General features: G+C 51.7%; 1 protein-coding gene across 5 annotated transcripts in view; it reads right to left on the reverse strand.

The window, feature by feature from the left end:
* Positions 1–1,630: 1,630 nt before the first annotated feature.
* The window catches only part of CCDC136 (coiled-coil domain containing 136), a 51,542-nt gene continuing 30,540 nt past the window's right edge, over positions 1,631–22,632 (reverse strand). For 3 of the 5 annotated variants that reach the window (XM_083461367.1, XM_083461371.1, XM_083461370.1), the window contains exons 6-9: positions 21,580–21,805; positions 19,919–20,050; positions 16,347–16,490; positions 1,631–3,125 (exon numbers count right to left, since the gene is read on the reverse strand). In XM_083461367.1, coding sequence (XP_083317493.1) covers positions 3,018–3,125; positions 16,347–16,490; positions 19,919–20,050; positions 21,580–21,805 — 610 coding nt within the window. In that variant the 3' untranslated portion in view covers positions 1,631–3,017. Of the gene's footprint in view, positions 3,126–14,734; positions 14,853–16,346; positions 16,491–19,918; positions 20,051–21,579; positions 21,806–22,632 lie in introns of all 5 variants that reach the window. The other 2 variants (XM_083461368.1, XM_083461369.1) reach the window with 2 other exon arrangements.

The following is a 22,632-nucleotide window of genomic DNA, read 5'->3' on the forward strand; positions in this document are numbered from 1 at the left end:
TGAGACCCCGCAATACAACGTAATTATGCACCCTGCAATTGCCAGTTTGGGGCTGAATGTTGTTGCCCAAATAGTATTTGTTGTTTAGTCTAAGGTTACCAGACGTCCCCTTTTCCCCGGGACAGTCAACGGATTTACACATCAGTCCTGCTCCTGCCAACCTAGGAGTTCAAAAGCACATCAGAGTGCAAGTAGATAAATAGGTACCACTCCGGCGGGAAGGTAAACAGCGTTTTTCCGTGCACTGCTCTGGTTCGTGGCCGGCTCTGGGGTTGCGGCGCTCATCTCACTTTATTGGCTGAAGGAGCCGGTGTACAGCTTCCGGGTCATGTGGCCAGCAGGACTAAGCCACTTCTGGTGAACCAGAGCAGCGCATGGAAACGCCGTTTACCTTCCCGCCGGAGCGGTACCTATTTATCTACTTGCACTTTTGACATGCTTTCGAACTGCTAAGTTGACAGGAGCAGGGACCGAGCAACGGGAGCTCACCCCGTCGCGGGGATTCGAACCGCCAACCTTCTGATCGGCAAGTCCTAGGTTCTGTGGTTTAAACCACAGCGCCACCCGTGTCCCTCGCAAGCCCCCTAAAACTCGCCCCTTCTTTTCCCTCCTCCTCTCCACCCCAAATACACACACACATTTCATTCTCTGGCCAGGGCGATGGGCTGGCCAGAGGCCACGCTCCTCGCTCGATATAGCCGATGAGGTTCTGTCCCAGAGCACCTGGCCTCAAAAAGGGACTTGAGTAAGACACAGCATGCGCAGCCCCCAAGAACAGTTTGTGCTCCAGACGCTCTGAAGCAGGTCATGCTCTAGAGAGAAGCAGCAGCCCCTTCGCCTCTTCGGAGGGGGAGACTGAGGAATAGGCTGGGAGGTGGGTGAGTGTTCTGAGCTGCGGCCTTCCCAGAGGGCACCTCTGGCGGTTACCCATCTCATTCCCCTGGCCACCTGGGGCAGCAATTATAGACCTGTGACTCACGTGGACCTTTCGGAGCCTGCCAGCTCATTTGAGACCCAGACACATCGCAGCCGTTGGCACTTCTCTGCCACTTCTCAAAGGCCCCAGGGTTTTTTTCCCATGCTGCCCAAGCAAGGTCGGGTCAAGTGTGATTCCCAGAAGTGAGAAAATCCTCGTTAATGCCCGCAATGCGTAAGAATATAAGGAGAGCCAATAATAAATCTGTGTAGGTTTATTCAAAGGGATGCAGGTGGCGCTGTGGGTTAAACCACAGAGCCTAGGACTTGCCAATCAAAAGGTTGGCGGTTCGAATCCCCGCGATGGGCTCCCGTTGCTCGGTCCCTGCTCCTGCCAACCTAGTAGTTCGAAAGCACGTCAAAGTTCAAGTAGATAAATAGGTACCACTCTGGCGGAAAGGTAAACAGCGTTTCCGTGCACTGCTCTGGTTCACCAGAAGCAGCTTAGTCATGCTGGCCACAAGACCTGGAAGCTGTACACTGGCTCCCTCAGCCAGTAAAGCGAGATGAGCGCCGCAACCCTAGAGTCGGTCACGACTGGACCTAATGATCAGGGGTCCCTTTACCTTTATATCCTCTCCTGCCACCCTGAACATTCCCACACTGCCTTTACGCGGAAAAACGCAACCAGGACAGAAGAGACCCAAGCCTCATGTATTTAGAAAGGTCTTTGTTTTCCCGTTTCCTTTTTTTACTGAGTTACAACATAGAACAAAGACGAAAGAGAGAGATCTGCAGACGGTCTCCAGCGGCTTTTTGGGGGTGGCCCCCTTCTCGGACAGAAGTCGGGAGCAGAGCTCGACGAACGAAACGTGGAAGAGGTGAGGAGGGGGTGACAGACCGTGAGGTGTGAGGTGACGGAGGATGGGTGCCCACGAAACATGCAGGGCAAGGATTTGGCATCCCGGAGGGCTGCGCTACAGTCCACATGCCGTGGCTCCCCCACCCGTTGCTACCTGGGTGGAGCCTCGATTGCTGGAAGCGCTGTCGGACGAGGACAGTCCCGGGGGACCCAATCAGGCCTTAAGGGACCTTTCTGCATCCTGGTGGTCCCCGAACCATCATACCTGCGTCGAAAGTGCAAAGAGGGACACACATACACACACACAAACACACACACACAAACTCTGTGAGCGTTCCTAGGGCCAGGAGGAAACAGTGCGCAGCTGTGGGACGAGACCACGCTGGAGAAAGAGGAGGGGGATGGAGCTAGGGGTGGAATGCATAGATTCAGGATCCGGCCCGGGTTGGGGATAAGCGAGAAAGGTAATCACTGATGGTGGAGAACGAAAGAAATTCACAGGTCGATCCGTTCTGCTCCGGGCCCCTCCGGAAGTTGCTTCCCGTTCACAGTGTGTTGAAACAGACTTTAAAATATTGCCTAGAGGAAATTGCCCCCCTCCCAGCTCCCCACACCTCTTCATCGCAACCCTGGCTGGCACCTTTTCCTGCTGCGAAAGCGCATCAGGTCCCTTCCGGTTATTGCAGAGGTCAGCCACCCAGAGGGCAGGTATTGCTCTCGGTTGCCCCCTTGGGCTGGCACAGAAGAGCCGGGGGGGGTAAAAGAGGGGAGAGGTACCATGGGGTCCCCAAGTCCTGCTTTTTCCAGGGGGGGGGCACCAGGTGGTGAGACGGACTCATAGCCATCTCTCTTCCCTCCCAGCCAACACCTGGGCTCCTCGAGGTTGGGACCACTGATGGGGAGACCGAGGACTGCGCCCCAGAGGTCCCCAGCGGCAGGGGAGGGGGCAGGGCAGGTGGGAAGCTGGAAGCCCGGTTGCAAGACCCCCCCCCCAAAAAAACCCCCGCCTCAGCTCATCCTCAGCAGAAGCAGGAAAGGAAGGGGAATGGATAACTGATGATGGGTGAAGGGTCGCTTGGCACGGCTGATGGCGAGACCGGCTTTCTGAGCAGCGGTTGGGTCGACGGGGGGCGGTGTGGGGGGGGACAAGTGCTCAGTCCTCACAGAGTTGGGGTGGGGAGGGGTACGTGGCGCAAGGGGCCCCCTCTGCGAGGGGCGGGTGTCCAGGTGTGCAGGCTCCTTAGGGCAGCGTCCAGCTGTTGGTGTATCTCTTTACGCAGGGGTAGAGGAGCAGGCCCCCGGCAAGGACGGCGAAGAGAGCGAGGGGCTTCATCCCTCCGGCTGGGACCTGCAGGGGAGGAGAAGGAGAAAGGGGGGGTCAGCGAGGGAGCCTTAAAACCCACCCACCTGGCTCCAACCCTGCTCCATGCACTAGGGTTAATTGAACCACACGGACATCCACAGGCGTGCATTGCAACCCGCGCTTTCAGGGGGGGCTCGTGTTCGAATCCCGCTTGCTGGGTCGCCGCCAGACATCCGGTCGGCCGCCGTGAGAACAGGGCGCTACACTGAAGGGCAATTGGATTGATCCTGTAGCCTTTTATGTTCTTATGAAGGTGATTCCTAGGAAGGCTGGTAGCTCAGCCATCTATCTATCTATCTATCTATCTATCTATCTATCTATCTATCTGTCAGGGAACTGCCATCAGAGCATCAGGTGGTGGAGGGACTCAGGCAGGATGAAAGAGACTCAACTGCTGAAGCAGGGACCAGCAGGGGGAGGAGTGGGTCTCTGAGGGAATGCGAGCAGGAGGGAGGGCTCAGGGAGGCTTCCAGCGAGAACAGTGGGGAGGTATCGGAGTCTCCCATAGGGAGACCCACACCTCGCAGGAAACTGTCACGCCGTGAGTCCAGGAGACGCGTTTCCGTTAAGGAACTTCTTTGCTGGAAACGCTTCCGCAGACAGCCACTGTCGGACTCTACTAGTGACTAGAGCAGACATGTCTGAGGAGCTCCGTCACACACGGAGGTTTGTGGGGTCGCACAAACTCTGAGGGAGCACGTTTTCACGCACAAGCAGCTAATCAAACCCTCACAGCAGTCCGACAGTCTTTGTACGCTGCCTGTGCAAGAGAAGGCATCATGAGCGAACCAACCGGAACCGGAGGAGCAGGGGCTGGAGCTGGTCCAAGCTTGGAAGATAGATACCGAGCGTTGGAGGTTCAACTGGCCCTGCAGACGGCGAGGTTGGAGGAGAGAAGGGCTCAGGATGCAGACAAGAAGGGGAGAGCCACGCAATTCCCCAGAAAGGTACCAGGATTGGTGCAGAAATTTGGGGGGGACCCCAAGGACTACCATGCTTTTAGGACAGAGATGCAATATGCCCTTAATGTGCAGTTCGATGAGTTCCCTGATGAGGAATCGCGAGTTGCTTTTGTAATTGGGCATCTTGAGAAAGGGGCTAGAGACTGGGTTCGACCCCTAATGGCAACGCACAATGACATACTAAAGGACACAATGAAGTTCTTTCGTGCAATGGATATCATGTTTTCCAGCGATATTGAGGAAGGGGTGGTGCGCAGACAGCTAATGGCTTGTAAGCAGGGAAGTCGATCTGTCCGTGAATATTGGACTGAGTTTACCATGCTGATTCACAGACTGAGTTGGGATTTATCGGCGGCACCCGTTCAAATGCTATTTGAAGAAGGTCTTTCTTCGGGGGTGAAAGACGAGCTGGCACGGAGCCCCAGGGCGGAGTCTATGGATCAGCTGACCAAATCTGCGCTGACCATAGGAGCGCGGCAGGAGGCAAGAGCCTTGGAGAGGCGGGAAGGGAGAGGGGAACGTTGGAAGGAGTTCCGCATTCCAGACATTCCTGAGCCAGCTTTCCCGCCGGCAGAGCCGATGGAAATCGGAACAGCGCGCGCGCGCGCATTTTCAAAAACCAGCGAGGGAGCTAAGAAGGAGGGAAAGGGCCCCCGGAAATGCTATCTCTGCCAACAGCCAGGCCACTTTGCCAGAGTCTGCCCCCAGAGGAAGGAATGGCAAGGGATGGTGGGAGCTGTTGAGGGGGGAGAAGAAGGGGGAGCGGAGCAGGTAAAAGCCAACGCCTGGTTGCCACAATTGGGGCACTGCAGCCAGGCCAAAGAGCAGTGAAAGTGCCCGTGCCAGAAGCTCCTCGACCTGCTCTAGTGATTGAAGTGTCGCTAGAGCTGCAGAATGGGCACCCCCTAAAAATAAAGGCGCTATTGGACTCAGGCAGCTCCTGCAATTTTATGAGCAAGGAGTTTGCTGCTGAACACCAGATACAGACCATCCCTTTAAGCAACCCCCTGCAGGTGACCACGATTGATGGCAGGGAGTTGTTGGGAGGAGGAGTCCGCTTGCAGACTGTCCCAATGATAATGAGGGTGGCAAGGCACACAGAACTGATAGCGTTTAATGTGGCCACCCTGGGAGGCGCTCCCATTATTTTGGGAATGAGCTGGCTAGCTCTACATGATCCGCTGGTTGGCTGGCATCAAAGAGTGGTGTCCTTTGGTTCAGCACATTGCCTAGAACACTGCAAAGGGGAGAAGGGTTCAGCAGGGGCCCAAGCCACCCTAGCAGGGACTGAAGTAATGGGGAAGGTGAAGGTACCACCACAGTATGCAGATCTCAGCGACGTGTTCAGCGAGAAGGAAGCTGACCAACTACCACCTCATAGACCCTTTGATTGTCAGATCAATTTACTCCCAGGAGCACAGCTTCCCGTGGGCAAGTTGTATGCCATGTCAGACAGGGAAATGCAGGAGTTGCGAGGGTTCATTGACAAGAACCTGAAGAGAGGCTTCATCAGAGAGTCCAAAGCAGCAGGGGGGAGCCCAGTGTTCTTTGTGGACAAAAAAAATGCGGACAAGCCGAGACTTGTATGTGATTTTAGGCGGCTGAATGCAGTGACTGAACCGGTGGCGTTCCCTATGCCCAGAATTGATGATATTTTGACCAGGGTGAGGAAGGGAAAGATTTTCACAAAGCTGGATCTAAGGGGGGCGTACAACCTGATACGCATAAGGAAAGGGGATGAATGGAAAACCACCATGTTTACCCCTTTGGGGGCGTTTGAATACCTCGTTATGCCATTTGGATTACAAGCAGGCTCCGCGTGTTTTCAATCTTTTATGAACCACGTGCTGGGCCCTTTGCTCTACAAGAATTGCGTTGCCTTTCTAGATGATGTGTTGGTGTATTCTGAGAATGAGGAGCAACATGTGAGAGACGTCAGAGAAGTGTTGAGCAGACTGCAAGCCAACAGGCTGTGGGTCAAACTGGAGAAGTGTCGGTTCCATACCAAGGAGGTGGAATTCCTGGGGTACCGCCTGTCAGACAAGGGATTGGCCATGGATCCCGGCAAGGTACAGGCAGTGCTGGAATGGAAAACACCCAAAACCAAGAAGGATGTGCAGAGGTTCCTAGGGTTTGGAAACTTTTATCGTAAGTTCATCCGCAACTTCGCCCATCTGACGGCGCCCATCACTGACTGTCTCAGCAGTAAAAAGAAGTTTGTATGGACGGCGGAGGCGGAGCGAGCGTTTGAGGAACTGAAAAGGGCCTTCGCCTCTGAAGAACAACTTCTGCATGTGGATTTACGAAAGAAGCTAAGGGTTGAAACAGACGCATCTGACAGAGCCATAGGGGCGGTGCTTCTTCTGCAGCCGGGGAAGGAGGAGTCAGAGTGGCGTCCGTGTGCCTTCTTCTCGCGGAAGCTGAACAAATCCGAGAGGAACTACACGGTGTACGACCGAGAACTGCTTGCTATTCATGAGGCGTTCCGGAGATGGAGGCATCTGCTAGTTGGTGCACAACATAAAGTGCAAGTGTGCACGGACCATAAAAATCTAGAGTACTGGAGAACGGCGCGAGTGCTCAACCAAAGGCAGTTGAGATGGGCCCAAGAGTTCTCCAAATTTAACTTTGAGATTTGTTATGTGCCAGGCCCAGAGAATGTTAGGGCGGACGCTCTCTCACGCAAACCTGAATATTTGGAGGGGGAGGGAGCACCCGAAGAAACCCATATCATTCCAGAGGACCGCTGGGTGTGTGGGGCGACTTTGGTGGGGCAAAGGGAATTGGTAGAGGGTACGGTGCAGGATGCATACGCCCAGGGGAAACTCAGGGATCTCAGAGGGGAAGAAGACAAATCCGGTGGTTTTGAGGAGAGAAATGGGGCATTGTATTATAAGGGAGCGTTATATATACCTGAAGGGGAATTGAGGGAGAAGGTACTCAAGCAGCTGCACGATAGCCCCACAGCAGGGCACTTTGGGCAACACAAAACCATGTGGCTGGTTACCAGGGAATTTTGGTGGCCCAAGGTCAGGGAAGATGTGCGGGAGTATGTGAGAGGGTGTGAACAATGCCAAAGAGCCAAGGGGGAGAGGCAGGCGCCGGCTGGTTTATTAGAACCACTGCCCACACCTGAGAGACCGTGGGAAGCAGTGGCAATAGATTTCATGACTGATCTGCCAAGGTCTAGAGGGAAAACAGCCATCATGGTTGTAGTAGACCTGTTAACTAAAATGGCCCACTTCATAGCCTGCTCACATGCGGTTACAGCAGAAGAAACCGCCAAATTGTTTGTAGAGAATGTGTTTAGGTTGCATGGCGCCCCCTTGAGGGTGGTTTCAGACCGAGGGAAACAATTTACTTCCAGGTTCTGGAGGAAGCTCATGAGCTTACTGCATGTAGAGGTTAATTTCTCGACGGCCCGTCATCCTGAAACCAACGGGCAGGCGGAAAGAGCAAATGGGGTTCTCCAACAATATTTGAGGTGTTATGTTAATGACAGAGAGAATGATTGGGTGGAGAAGTTGGCGTTGGCAGAATTTGCCTACAACAATGCAGAGAACGTGTCCACGGGGATGAGCCCCTTTTTGGCTAATCACGGGTGCCATCCCAGAGCCTTCCCAGGGGGGGAGGGGGAGAACTGGAGCGTTCCAGCTGCAGAACAGTTCGTGGAAGAAATGGAAGCGATCCATCGTCAGCTCCAACTCAACTTAAACAGGGCTAAGGAGGAATATAAGAGGCAGGCAGACAAAAACAGAAGGGAAGGTGAAAGCATCAGGGTGGGGGACCAGGTGTGGCTGTCAACCCAAGGGTTGCCATTCAAAGGAGGTTGTAAGAAATTAAGACCCAAAAGGCTGGGTCCGTTTGAAGTCATACAGCAGGTCAATCCAGTGGCTTTCAGGCTCCGGTTACCGAACCACATGAAGCTGCACCCAGTTTTTCACAGGTCGTTGCTGTCACCGTATAGAGGAGACAGTGAGGGGAGGGTCACTAGGGGACCAGCAATGGAGGAGAAGGAACACAGCTACCATGTAGCGGAGATCCTCGATTCCAGGTGGAAGGGAGATCAAGTAGAGTATTTGGTAATGTGGGAAGGGGAACCGGAGTCGGAAAACACCTGGGTTAGGGCAGAGGATGTCAATGACGAGGTTTTAATAGAGACTTTTCATCAGAGGTTCCCACGTAAACCTCAGCCTGTAGCGAGGTTCCGAAGGGAATACTTTGCCACCACCGACGAGGAAGAGGAGTTGGAGGGGTTCCCAGATTCTGAAGAGGAGGAGGATTCAGCTGGCCAGGACGACGATCGATGGAGAGAATTGTTCGAGACGTCAGGAGATGAGGAAGATTCGTTTCGGGGTTTTAGCCCTTCACCTCCCAGGGGGGAGGAATTGGGAGGGGGTGAGGGGGGCCCTGGAGGGGAGGTGGATGTCAGGGAACTGCCATCAGAGCATCAGGTGGTGGAGGGACTCAGGCAGGATGAAAGAGACTCAACTGCTGAAGCAGGGACCAGCAGGGGGAGGAGTGGGTCTCTGAGGGAATGCGAGCAGGAGGGAGGGCTCAGGGAGGCTTCCAGCGAGAACAGTGGGGAGGTATCGGAGTCTCCCATAGGGAGACCCACACCTCGCAGGAAACTGTCACGCCGTGAGTCCAGGAGACGCGTTTCCGTTAAGGAACTTCTTTGCTGGAAACGCTTCCGCAGACAGCCACTGTCGGACTCTACTAGTGACTAGAGCAGACATGTCTGAGGAGCTCCGTCACACACGGAGGTTTGTGGGGTCGCACAAACTCTGAGGGAGCACGTTTTCACGCACAAGCAGCTAATCAAACCCTCACACTATCATTTATTTATTTATTTATTTATTTATTTATTTATTTATTTCTGAGCTGGTAGCTCAGTCATTTATCTGTTTACAGTAGTGCCCTGCAAGACGAATGCCTCGCAAGATGGAAAACCCGCTAGACGAAAGGGTTTTCCGTTTTGGAGGAGCTTCGCAAAACGAATTTCCCTATGGGCTTGCTTCGCAAGACGAAAATGTCTTGCGAGTTCCTGCAGGGTCCCCCCCCCCTTTTTCCCAAGCCGCTAAGCCGCTTATCAGCTGATCCTAAGCCGCTATGCCGCTTATCAGCTGATCCGCTAAGCCGCTTATCAGCTGATCCGCTAAGCCGCTTATCAGCTGATCTGCTAAGCCGTTTAACAGCTGATCCGCTAAGCCGCTTATCAGCTGATCCGCTAAGCCGCTTATCAGCTGATCCGCTAAGCCGCTTATCAGCTGATCCGCTAAGCCGCTTATCAGCTGATCCGCTAAGCCGCTTATCAGCTGATCCGCTAAGCCCGCTAAGCCGCTAATAGCACTAATCCGCTAAGCCGCTAATGGGCTTGCTTCGCAAGACGAAAAAACCGCAAGACGAAGAGACTCGCAGAACGGATTCTTTTCATCTTGCAAGGCACCACTCTATCTATCTATCTATCTATTTAGGGACCCTGGTGGAGCTGTGGGTTAAATCACAGAGCCTAGGACTTGCCGATCAGAAGGTCGGCGGTTTGAATCCCCGCGATGGGGTGAGCTCCCGTTGCTCGGTCCCTGCTCCTGCCAACCTAGCAGTTCAAAAGCACGTCCAAGTGCAAGTAGATAAATAGGTACCGCTCCGGCGGGAAGGTAAACGGCGTTTCCGTGCGCTGCTCTGGTTCGCCAGAAGCGGCTTAGTCATGCTGGCCACATGACCCAGAAGCTGTACGCCGGCTCCCTCGGCCAGTAAAGCGAGATGAGCGCCGCAACCCCAGAGTCGGCCACGACTGGACCTAATGGTCAGGGGTCCCTTTCCCCTTTATATATTTATTTATTTCTGAGCTTGTAGCTCAGTCATTTGTTTATTTATCTATTTATTTATTTCTGAGCTGGTAGCTCAGACATTTATCTATCTATCTCTCTATTTATTTATTTCTGAGCTGGTAGGTCAGTTATTTATTTATTTATTTATTAAATGTATTAGTCGCCCTATTTTAATTTTTTTTATTTTTTTGCCAGGACAACCCAAAGCGACTTACAAAAGAAAAAAAGACATGCATTAAAACCGGGTGGGAGAGAAATACATTGAAACACCCTCCCTTATTCTGGAAAGCCACCAGTAGTTACAAGCTGGTGTAGCTCAGTCGGTAGCTATGCCAGGGTTGTGGGTTCGAGACTCGCATTGGGTAAAAGATTCCTGCATTGCGAGGGGGTTGAACTAGATGACCCTCGTTGGTCCCTTCCAACTCTATGATTCTGTCAAAAGCCAGAGAGAGGCCTGGCTGAGGAGGAAAGTTTTTGTCTGTTGGAAGCCGCCCAGAATGGCTGGGGAAACCCAGGCAGATGGATGGCATGTAAATAAATAAAGAATTGTTGTTGCTGCTGTTGTTGTTAATTGAATTTATATACCGCCCTATACCTGGGTTGTGAGTGGGTCTCAGGGCAGTTCACAGAATAAAATCAAGATTTAAAACCACAAAATACAGTGGTGCCTCGCAAGACGAAAAGAATCCGTTCTGTGATTCTCTTCGTCTAGCGGTTTTTTCGTCTTGCGAAGCAAGCCCATTGACGGATTAGCGGATTAGCGCTATTAGCGGCTTTTAGAGGCTTTTAGTGGCTTATCTGCTGATCGGATCAGCTGATAAGCGGCTTAGCGGCTTAGAAAAGGTGGGAGGAGGGAAAAAACCCGCAGGAACTCGCAAGACATTTTCGTCTTGCGAAGCAAGCCCATAGGAGATTCGTTTTGCGAAGCACCTCCAAAACGGAAAACTCTTTCGTTTTCCGTCTTGCGAGGCATTCGTCTTGCGGGGCACCACTGTACCTCATAAAAATAAAAACAGCAACCCAATACACCCCCCCCAAATTTACATTTTAAAAGGGCACAGGATGTAAATTGGATCAACCAAATGAGGAACGTTTTTTGCCTGGTTAATATTATTATTGTCATTGTTATGCATAAATGAAGGTGCCAAAAAAAGAAAAGAAAGAAAGCACACCAAAAACTCAGGCCAATGTAAGTTTCAGCAGTGGGAGGGGTCTGTACTCGCAAATCAATAGTTAATAGTAACAAAAACTAATCCATTCAAAAGTATGTATTCTGACAAGGATTACAGACTCAAATAGAGATTACAAACTCAAACTCATAAAAATATGTCTAACACAATAATTCGTTACAGCATTAGAGATAAGAGTTTATGAGTAGAGATAAATTCATGTTAGTCCATAGCCAGATTTGACGTGAAGGTCTTAGTTTCAATCACTTAGCAGAAGTCAGAAGTCAGTTTAGGATTAGAAACCAGGACAGGGCCCTATTTCAATATATTCACCTTCATCAGCTGAAGTATCAAATATTACATGAAAATACATTTAAATTCTAAATTGTCATAAATGATAATATATAAAACAGTATTATATAACATTTGGTTCCTTACCTAATTTTTAAAGGGTCGTGTAAGTTTGAAGACTTTCGGATAAATATATCCTGTTATTTTCTATGTTTCTCAAGGATAAGAAGGATACATTTATGATTGAAACTAAGACCTCCGCGACGAATCTGACTGTGGGCTAACAGGAACTTATCTCTACTCATAAACTCCTATCTCTAATTCTGTAACGAATTGTTGTGTTATACATATTTTTTTGAGTTTGTAATCTCTATTTGTGTTTGTAATCCTTGTCAGAATACATACTTCTGAATGGATTAGTTTTTGTTACTATTAACTACAGTGGTGCCCCGCAAGACAAATGCCTCGCAAGACAGAAAACTCGCTAGACGAAAGAGTTTTCCGTTTTAGAGGTGCTTCACTAGACGAATTTCCTATGGGCTTGCTTTGCAAGACGAAAATGTCTTGCGAGTTCCTGCTGGTTTTTTTCCCTCCCCCCCCCTTTTTCTAAGCCGCTAAGCCGCTTATCAGCTGATCCGATCAGCAGATAAGCCGCTAAAAGCCGCTAAAAGCCACTAAAAGCCGCTAAAAGCCGCTAAAAGCCGCTAAAAGCCGCTAATAGCGCTAATCCGCTAACCCTTCAATGGGCTTGCTTCGCAAGACGAAAAAACCGCTAGACGAAGAGAATCACAGAACGGATTATTTTCGTCTTGCGAGGCACCACTGTATTGATTTGCGAGTACAGACCACTCCCACTGCTGAAACTGATATTGGCCAGAGTTCATGGTGTGCTTTTTTCTTGGTATAAATGAAGGTGCCAGGCGAGCCTCTCCTGGGGAGAGCATTCCACAAACAGGGAGCCGTTGCAGAAAAGGCCCTGTTAGAATCACAGAATCGTAGAGTTGGAAGGGACCCTGAGGATAATCCAGACCAACCCCCAGCAATGCAAGACTATGCAGCTGCCCCACACGGGAATCGAACCTGCAACCTTGGCGTGATCAGAGCCACGCTCTAAGCAACTGAGCTATCTTGTGTTGCCACCCTCTGGGCCTCTCGTGATGGAGGCAGGTGAAGAAGGGCCTCAGAGGATGACCTCAGGGTCCAGGTCGGTTCATGTGGTTAGAGTCGGTCCTTGAGGCATCGCAGTCCTGAGCAGTTTAAGGCTTATAGGTCAAAAAGCAGCACTTTCGAGCTGGGAAACTACCGTATTTTTCGCTCCATAAGACACACTTTTCCCCTCCTAAAAAGTAAGGGGAAATGTGTGTGCGTCTTACGGAGCAAATGCAGGGGGGAAGCAGGGAGGAAAAGCCCCCAAGAGCCGCACACAAGCTCCGGGCGGCTCTTGCGGGTTTTTCCCCACGAGGGAGAAGGGACTGACGCAGCCAGTCAGTCCCTTGTCCCTCCTCGTAGAGAAGCCCGCAGGAGCCGCACACTCCTTAAAGGGTGCGCGGCTCCTGTGGGCTTTTGTGGGAGGTGGGGGTATTGCCATAGCCCCTCTGGCCGGGAGAGGCTGCGCGCAGCTATGGCAGAAGCCAAGACAGCGAGCGGGATGGATCCCGCTCGCTGTCTTGGCTTCTTTGCTCTTTGGGGCTGGGGGGGGGGACCCAGGCTTCCCCTGGCAGCCCCAGAAGCTCTGGGAGAAGCGGACAGATTTTTTTTCTTGATTTCCCCCTCTAAAAACTAGGTGCGCCTTATGGTCCGGTGCGCCTTATGGAGCGAAAAATACGGTAATTGGCAAGCCAGGATTGGCATTATATGCTCAAACCGGTGAGCAACCTGGCTGCTGGCTTTTGCAAAGGGAGGTTGTAGGAAGCGCCTCTTAACCCGGCGTTCACCCAGACAATGCCTTCCAGATGTTTCTGCCCTAGAGCCAGGGCCAGATTTAGGTCTGACAAGGCCCTAAGCTACTGAAGGTAATGGGGCCCTTTCTGTGTCCAGCTGTCCTTTGTCAACAACAAATGGTCGCTGTTTTTTGTGTTGAATATATGCTAGATGGTGATTTATGGGCCCCATATGTATTTTATCAAAGTACCGTTTTTTTCGCTCTATAACACACACCCGACCATAACACACACGTAGTTTTTAGAGGAGGAAAACCCGTAGGCATGCCACCCGTAGGCATTCCCTCCATAACACGCACAGACATTTCCCCTTACTTTCTAGGAGGAAAAAAGTGAGTGTTATGGTGCAAAAAATACGGTAATATTTTGAGACGCTGTGGTCTAAACCACTGAGCCTCTTGGGCTTGCCGATCAGAAGGTCAGCGGTTCGAATCCCCGCGACAGGGTGAGCTCTCGTTGCTCGGTCCCTGCTCCTGCCAACCTAGCAGTTCGAAAGCACACCAGTGCAAGTAGATAAATAGGTACCGCTCCAGCAGGAAGGTAAATGCCGTTTCCGTGCGCTGCTCTGGTTTAGCCAGAAGCAGCTTAGTCATGCTGGCCACATGACCCGGAAGCTGTACGCCGGCTTCCTCGGCCAGTAAAGCAAGATGAGCGCCGCAACCCCAGAGTCAGCCACGACTGGACTTAACTGTCTGGGGTGCTTCACCTTTACCTTTTTAATATTTTGGAAATGTACATCCAGGTTTTTTTCCCTTTAATTTTTTTGGGGGGCCCCAAGAGAGTGGGGCCCTAAGCTATAGCTTCTTTAGCTTATACAGTGGTACCTCAGGCTACACACGCTTCAGGTTACAGACGCTTCAGGTTACAGACTCCGTTAACCCAGAAATAGTACCTCGGGTTAAGAACTTTGCTTCAGGAGGAGAACAGAAATCGTGCTCCAGTGGTGCAGCACATTAGCTAAAGTGGTACTTCAGGTTAAGAACAGTTTCAGGTTAAGAACGGACCTCCGGAACGAATTAAGTACTTAACCCGAGGTACGACTGTACGTAAATCCGGCACTGCCTAGAGCTCCCATCAGCCCCAGCAGGAAAGGCTTTCCTAACCCAAAGTCTATTTTTTTAAAAAAGGAATTGGCTTGTTCCTGCTCTGCCTCACCGGAGGAGGGAATGCAAGCAAGGGGAAATGATTTGTTGTGAAGAGGGAACAGGCTGTGCGGCAGGCGATGGGTTGGGGAAGGAGGCGAGAGGGAGGGGTGCTGGGCAGGTGCATGGGTGTAACTGCAAGGGGGGAACGACAACGACAAAGCAACCAAATGTAGGATACGGGGAATGTGTGTCCTTGCTTCATGCAGGGGACGCAAGCCAAGCGCAGCCTAGCAGACCAAGCGGATGATACCAGTACCTGATTCGGGGAGTTAGGAAGACATCTCAGCCCGCCAGCACCAAAGCAGGGCTACTATGATAACCAGTCCTATGAGAGGGAGGGAGATGATGGCGGGAGGGTCAGGCGCGTGGGGGACCTGTGGGGTTCCGGGGGGCAGTGTGGGGAGGGAGAGCGTGGGATGGAGGGCGGAGGGGACGCCACAAACACCACGGAGGGGGGATGAGCCGAGGCAGGGGACGAGAGAAAGAGAGAGGAGAGAGAGAGAGAGAAAGAAGTTAGGCCACAGGGTGTTTTGGCTGCCCGTGTGGGACGGGGGTCTGAAATTTCGGGCCCGGATCCTGCTTCAGAGCCACCTGCATGCTATGACTCCGCACCGAAGAATTTGGGTGCCTGGGAAGGGGCTGGCTATGCAGAATTCCTACCACCCACCGGGAAAGGGATTGCGATTGTGCTAGAATTGGAGTCAGTCAATGTGTGAGTGTGTTTTAAAAAAGCAACCACACAAGACATTATGCAGGAATTGCTGTGTCTCTCGAACCCTGTCGTCTGGCGTTTGTGGGCACAGCACCCCCAAAAGCGCACCGGCGACTGATCCCCACGTAGTATCTGGCGCTGCTATAAGTGCCGCGTGATACCTGTTCTGCATTTGTAAGAAATCAATCTTTCCGTGCGAAGCCACCTGCACTTTCAAACTCCCTGCCCAATGACACCAGGCAGGTGCCTTTCCTGTATATTTCTCAGCGCCTGCTAAAAACATTTCTGTTTGGTCAAGCCTAGGACTTGCCGATCAGAAGGTCCGCGGTTCGAATCCCCGCGACGGGGTGAGCTCCCGTTCCCTCAGTCCCTGCTCCTGCCAACCTAGCAGTCAAAGCACGTCAAAGTGCAAGTAGATAAATAGGCACCTCTCCGGCAGTAAGGTAAATGGCGTTTCCGTGCGCTGCTCTGGTTCGCCAGAAGCGGCTTAGTCATGCTGGCCACATGATCCGGAAGCTGTATGCCAGCTCCCTTGTCCAATAAAGCAAGATGAGCGCCGCAATCCCAGAGTCGGCCACGACTGGACCTAATGGTCAGGGGTCCCTTTACCTTTACCCAGACAGGCAGAACGCGGATGTGTGTTTTAACCTGCTTTCAGTTTCTTGCTGGTTTTACCTTTTGAACGTTTCAAAGTATTGCTGTTAAAGCTAATTTTATTACCCCCTTCTCTTTGTAAACCGCGGTGAGGTATGTCTCTCCTCACCCCCGCCCCCAATCAAACGGTGCATAAATTTATTTATGAAATAAACAAATAAAACGATTAATATGTCCCTGTGGAGACACTGAGGCGGCTGGTTGTTAAAAGCCTGTCTGGAGAGGACAGCTGCGTTTCAGAAAGGTTTTGTACCCAAATTCAAACTTGAACCAGATTCCCCGTGATTATCTGATTCATGCTGTACTTGTGGTGTTCATGCTATTGCTGTTTGTTGCTTGTAAGCTGCTTTGGGATTTGTTGATTAATCAATCAATCAATTAATTAATCAATCACCCCTACTTAAGGGAAAGGGTTGCTCCACCCCCCAGCTCCCCACTGAACCGAGCAGAGGAACCCGCGACACACACACACACACATGCCCAAACGCCTCTGAGGATTTACCCGTCCTCCGATGGGGATGGTGCCGTTAAGTCTCTCAATCTCCTCCTTGCACATCCGCAATTCCTCGTGCAGCTGCTCCCGTTCGTTCTGGCTGAGCCAGCACTTACTCTCCATCTCTCGCAGGATGTCCTGGGTTTGGTCGTGCTGCCAGAGAAGAAGGAAGAGCAGAGGGTCAGCGGACAAGCCGGGCATCCCTTCGCATCCCTTTCCGACGCATGGGGTCTTAGTGGGATCCAGGAGCAGCTGGTGGGACTGGGTAGGGCAGAGGCACGGAGGCCAACAGCAGGTGGCGCCAGAGCCACTGGCTGGGTACGATGTGGTGGTCAGGTGGGATTGCTATGAGGAATTATGAAAAATGGAGCAAGCCGTTGTGTCAACGATGAAAGCATTGCTTGAGTGGGCTTGAGTCATTGACAATAATTTCTGATCAAATCCCACAAGCCTCTACATCTCTGCCCCATTTTCTCTCAGTGGTGTAGCGTGGGGGGTGCAGGGGGGCCCGGCCGCACCAGGCGCAACATCTGGGGGTTAGGGTTAGGGGGCGCAAATCCACGGGTTAGGAGGCGCAAATCCACGGGTTAGGGGGCGCAAATTACTTGCCTTGCCCCGGGTGCTGACAACCCACGCTACGCCACTGTTTTCTCTACTGCCCATTTTCTCTGCCTGACAGGCACGTATAAGCATTCTAAAACACAGACCAGTTGCTTCACCAGACATCCTCAGTCCATAAGATAAGGAGGTAGCCTTGATGTAGATTTTGTTAATCTTTAGGTAGATCTTAAGGGCCAGGAAGAGAATTCACAAGGAGATGCTAAATACTATCTTTCCTTGCCTGTCCTTCCTTTCCTGTTTACTGCCTGTTTATGACCTCCAGGGTTTGCTAAATGCATTCCACCTTTATTCCTGTTTTATTTAGCCTGAACATGTAAAGGTAAACGTAAAGGTACCCCTGCCCGTACGGGCCAGTCGTGACCGACTCTGGGGTTGCGCGCCCATCTCGCTCAAGAGGCCGGGGGCCAGCGCTGTCCAGAGACACTTCCGGGTCACGTGGACAGCGTGATGAAGCTGCAACTGGCGAGCCAGCGCAGCACACGGAAACGCCGTTTACCTTCCCGCTATAAAGCGGTACCTATTTATCTACTTGCACTTAAGGGTGCTTTCGAACTGCTAGGTGGGCAGGAGCTGGGACCGAACGACAGGAACTCACCCCATCACGGGGATTCGAACCGCCGACCATACGATCGGCAAGTCCTAGGCACTGAGGTTTTACCCACAGCGCCACCCGCGTCCCCTACATGCCTGAACATGTACGCATGCTCAAATTAGTTCTTTGTAGTTAAAAGGATTTCTCTGATCTAACTTTGTCCCATGTGGTTTTTTCGAAATGCTCAGGGGAAATCTGATTGGTTCTTACAAGCGCTTGTTAAAAGTTCTTTTGTTAATAAAAGGGACCTGGGCCAGGATGCGACAGATTATTATTGGCACTTCCTCCCAGAGTCTTGCTGGCCAAGCCTCGTGTGTATTTTATTAATCAGGGTCCAATGCTTCCTTTGCCTTCGGAACGCAACAGCACTGCCAATTGATTCTAGTTTCGTCCCCATCTTCTTCCCCTTTGCTAAGTTTGGCAGGCAGAAGCCCTGGAGTGAAGGAGGAGGGGAAATCTGACAGGCAGAGCTACCCCCCTGGATTGGTGGTCCAAAATAAGGCAGGCAGGTCGGGGCCGGACTGAGGTTGGTGGGGCAGTTCCCCATACGGCACCAGGGTCTGCAGATGCAACCCCTCAGATTCAGGTAGTGCAGTTACCGTAGTGGGGAGAAAGGGGTCTTGTGTGATGCAGCAGCAAAAAAAAGCTAACACAATTCTAGGCTGCGTCAACAAAAGTACAGTGGTGCCTCGCAAGACGAAATTAATCCGTTCCGCGAGTCTCTTCGTCTAGCGTTTTTTTCGTCTTGCGAAGCAACCCTATTAGCGGATTAGCGGATTAGCGCTATTAGCGGTTTAGCGGCTATTAAAGGCTTAGCGGCTATTAAAGGCTTAGCGGATTAGTGGATAAAAGGCTATTAGCGGCTTAGCGGCTTAGAAAAAGGGGGGGAAAGCGGGGGGAAATCGGAACACTCGCAAGACGTTTTCGTCCTGCGAAGCAAGCCCATAGGGAAAATCGTCTTGCGAAGCAGCTCAAAAACGGAAAACCCTTTCGTCTAGCGGGTTTTCTGTCTTGCGAGGCATTCGTCTTGCGGGGCACCACTGTATCGTGTGCAGATCAAGGGAAGTCATAGTCCCGCTCTATTCTGCCTTGGTCAGACCACACCTGGGATACTGTGTCCAGACCACAATTTAAGAAGGGTGTTGACAAGCTGGAAGGTGTCCAGAGGAGGGCAGCCAAGATGATCAAGGGTCTGGAAACTAAGACTGATGAGGAACGGTTGAAGGAGCTGGGTATGTTTAGCCTGGAAAAGAGGAGACTGAGAGGAGATATGAGCGCCATCTTCAAATATCTCATGGAAGAGGGAACAAGCTTGTTTTCTCCTGCTCCGGAGGGTAGGACTCGAATCAGTGGCTTCCAAGTTACATGAAAGGAGACTGATGGCGGTAAGGAAAGTGATGGGAGAGCACACTGGACAATGTGGACTGGCCCTTGCTTTGACATCACATCATCTAGCTTCCCCAGAACGAGTGCCCATTAAATAGCCAACCGTGGTCTAATCTCCCTGCAAGGGATCCGGTTTGCAGGACCCTAAGAGCAGCCCGTGCTTCTCCAAAGAAGATCCATATTAATAAATGTATACAATATCGTGACACCAGTCTGCGGCTGGGCTGGACTTAGAAGCTGGCGGGTGAAAACTTAATACTTGGCTACCAAGCCCAAGCAGTCACGAAATTAAAAGACGCTTGCTTCTTGGGAGAAAAGCAATGAGAAACCTAGACAGCATCTTAAAAAGCAGAGAAATCACCTTTCCAACAAAGGTCCGTCTAGTTCAAGCTATGGTTTTCCCAGTAGTGATGTATGGAAGTGAGAGCTGGACCATAAAGAAGGCTGATCGCCGAAGAATGGATGCTTTTGAATTCTGGTGCTGGAGGAGACTCTTGAGAGTCCCATGGACTGCAAGAAGATCCAACCTCTCCATTCTGAAGGAAATCAGCCCTGAGTGCTCACTGGAAGGACAGATCCTGAAGCTGAGGCTCCAAGACTTTGGCCACCTCATGAGAAGAGAAGACTCCCTGGAAAAGACCCTGATGCTGGGAAAGATGGAGGGCACAAGGAGAAGGGGGCGACAGAGGACGAGATGGTTGGACAGTGTTCTTGAAGCTACCAGCATGAGTTTGACCAAACTGCGGGAGGCAGTGGAAGACAGGAGGGCCTGGCGTGCTCTGGTCCAGGGGGTCACAAAGAGTCGAACATGACTAAACAACAACAGCAACCAAGCCCAGACTCCTGCATTTTGCATGCATATTTTACTGGACCCTTTACAACCACCCTGTAAGGTAGGCCACTGTACTGTTAACGCAGAGCTGAAGCACGTGGATTTCCCACCAAACTCCTGATCAGCACCTGTTCCGTACGTCATGCCTACCTCACTTCCGTCTTCCCTCCCTGCTCTTGCCGCCTCTCCCACCTTCCGCTCTGCCGCTCTCCTTGCCCACTCCGGGAGGTCGAGATGGTCCTTGTCTTCTGTCCCGCACTGGCTGCGTGGGGCTTGGTCGCTCTGCCAGGGCAAGAAGAGGGGCACAGAGGGCAAGAGGGTCAAGCTGTGCCCGCCATCCAAAAACTCTGTGCCTTGTTGTTTCTGACCTGCAGGGAGGGTTACCGGTCTTTTCTGAACTCGGGGAGCCTTCCTGAAAGTGTCCAGAAAGTGCTGTTGGGGGATGAGTGTTCAGACCCCTGGGCTCTCACTTGTGGGGTGCCTCAGAGTTCCGTCCTCTCCCCCATGCTTTTTAATATCTATACAAAGTCGCTGGGAGAGATCATCAGGGGGTTTGGGCTGGTGTTCTCCATTATGTGGATGATACCCAGCTCTTCCTCTCTTTTAAATTGGAACCAGTGAAGGTCCTGTGTGAGTGTCTGGAGGCGGTTGGAGGATGGATGGTGGCTAACAGATTGAGGTTGAATTCTGACAAGACAGGGGACAGGGGGCGGGTGGGTGTGGGGGATTCCCTGGTCCTGAATGGGGTCACTGTGCCCCTGAAGGAGCAGGTGTGCAGCCTGGGAGTCATTTTGGACTCATAGCTGTCCATGGAGGTGCAGGTTAATTCTGTGTCCAGGGTGGCTGTCTACCAGCTCCATCTGATACGCAGGATGAGACCCTACCTGCCTGCGGACTGTCTTGCCAGAGTGGTGCATGCTCTAGTTATCTCCCGCTTGGACTACTGCAATGCACTCTACGTGGGGCTACCTTTGAAGGTGACCCAGAAACTGCAATTAATCCAGAATGCGGCAGCTAGACTGGTGACTGGGAGCGGCCGCCGGGATCATATAACACCGGTCCTGAGAGATCTGCATTGGCTCCCAGTACGTTTCCGAGCACAATTCAAAGTATTGGTGCTGACCTTGAAAGCCCTAAACGGCCTCGGTCCTGTATACCTGACGGAGTGTCTCCACCCCCATCGTTCTGCCCGGACACTGAGATCCAGTGCCGAGGGCCTTTTGGCGTTTCCCTCACTGCAAGAAGCCACGTTACAGGGAACCAGGCAGAGGGCCTTCTTGGTGGTGGCACCTGCCCTGTGGAACACCCTCCCATCAGATGTCAAAGAGAAAAACAACTACCAGACTTTTACCAGACTGCCCTGTGGAACACCCTCCCTTCAGATGTGAAGGAAATAAGCAGCTATCCTATGTTTAAAAGACATCTGAAGGCAGCCCTGTTTAGGGAAGTTTTTAATATTTAATGCTGTTCTGTTTTTAATACTTGAATGGGAGCAGCCCAGAGTGGCTGGGGAAACTCAGCCAGATGGGTGGGGTATAAATAAATTTTATTATTATTATTATTATTATTATTATTATTATTATTATTATTATTAGGCTGCAGGTCCCATCAGCCCCAGGTGGAAAGACCAGCTGGAAATATCTAAAATATCTGGAAAACCCCTGATTGGAGGAGGCAGCTTTTTCTGGCTGCCTTAAGAATGTAAAAGAGCTCTTTTTCTTCTTTAATAAATTATACATTATACACCATTTAAAAACCTCTCCCCATACCTGCACCTGGTCCATATCCGCCTGGCTCTCCTCCCTCCTCACCTGGTAGCGCAAGTCAGCCTCGCTCTCCGGTTTCGACAGCTTCTCCTCCTCGTCTCCCTCGCTGGCCGTGCCCGCCATCTCCACGGACTTGAAGGAGACGCTGCCGCTCGCGTGGGGCGTGGCCCGCCAGTTGATGGACGGGGGGTGGTCCGTGCTCCCCTCAGAGTCCGAGTCGAGGGAGGGAGACTCGTCCGACTTGCTCCTTGCTCTGTTCGGAGGGAAAGGACTGAGAGGGAGATACAGTGGTACCTCGGGTTACAGACGCTTCAGGTTACAGACTCCGCTAACCCAGAAATAGTACCTCGGGTTAAGAACTTTGCTTCAGGATGAGAACAGAATTCTATATATGTGGTCAGAGTGCAAAGAGATACTGGGATTCTGGGAAAATATCCATAATGAACTGAAAAAGATGTTTAGATTCTCATTTGGAAAAAAACAACAGAATCCTTTCTCCTAGGTATCATGTCAGAGGAAATAAAAAGAACAGTCAGGCCAATATTTACTGTATTTTTCGCTCCATAAGGCGCATGGGACCATAGGGCACACCTAGTTTTTAGAGGGGGAAATCAAGAAAAAAAATCTTAATCAGCTTCTCCCAGAGCTGCTGGGGCTGCCAGGGGGAGCCCGCCCCACAGCCCCACAGCCCCAAAGAGCAAAGAAGCCAAGACAGTGAGCAGGATCCATCCCGCTGGCTGTCTTGGCTTCCTCTTTAGCCTTTTGCAGCCTCTCCCTGCCGGAGGGGCTGCGCGCGGCTATCCCTGAAGCCTTTGGAGCACAGCGCGAGTTCCCGCTGCGCTCTGCAGGCTTCGGGTTCCTTTTGCTGAAGCCAGGAGAGTCTTGCTCTCCCGGCTTCAGCAAAGGAACCAGAAGCCTGCAGAGCGCAGTGGGAACTCGTGCTGCACTCCAAAGGCTTCAGGCGGCTATCCCTGAAGCGTGGAGAGCAAGAGGGGTCAGTGCGCACCAACGCCTCTCACTCTCCAGGCTTCAGCGAAAGCAACGGGAAGCCTCCGGAGCGTGGAGGGAGCGCTCCCTCTGTACTTCAGAGGCTTCGCG

Source organism: Podarcis liolepis (genome assembly GCF_965112155.1).
Source record: "Podarcis liolepis genome assembly, chromosome: 10".
In the NCBI taxonomy this organism is placed as follows: Eukaryota; Metazoa; Chordata; class Lepidosauria; order Squamata; family Lacertidae; genus Podarcis; species Podarcis liolepis.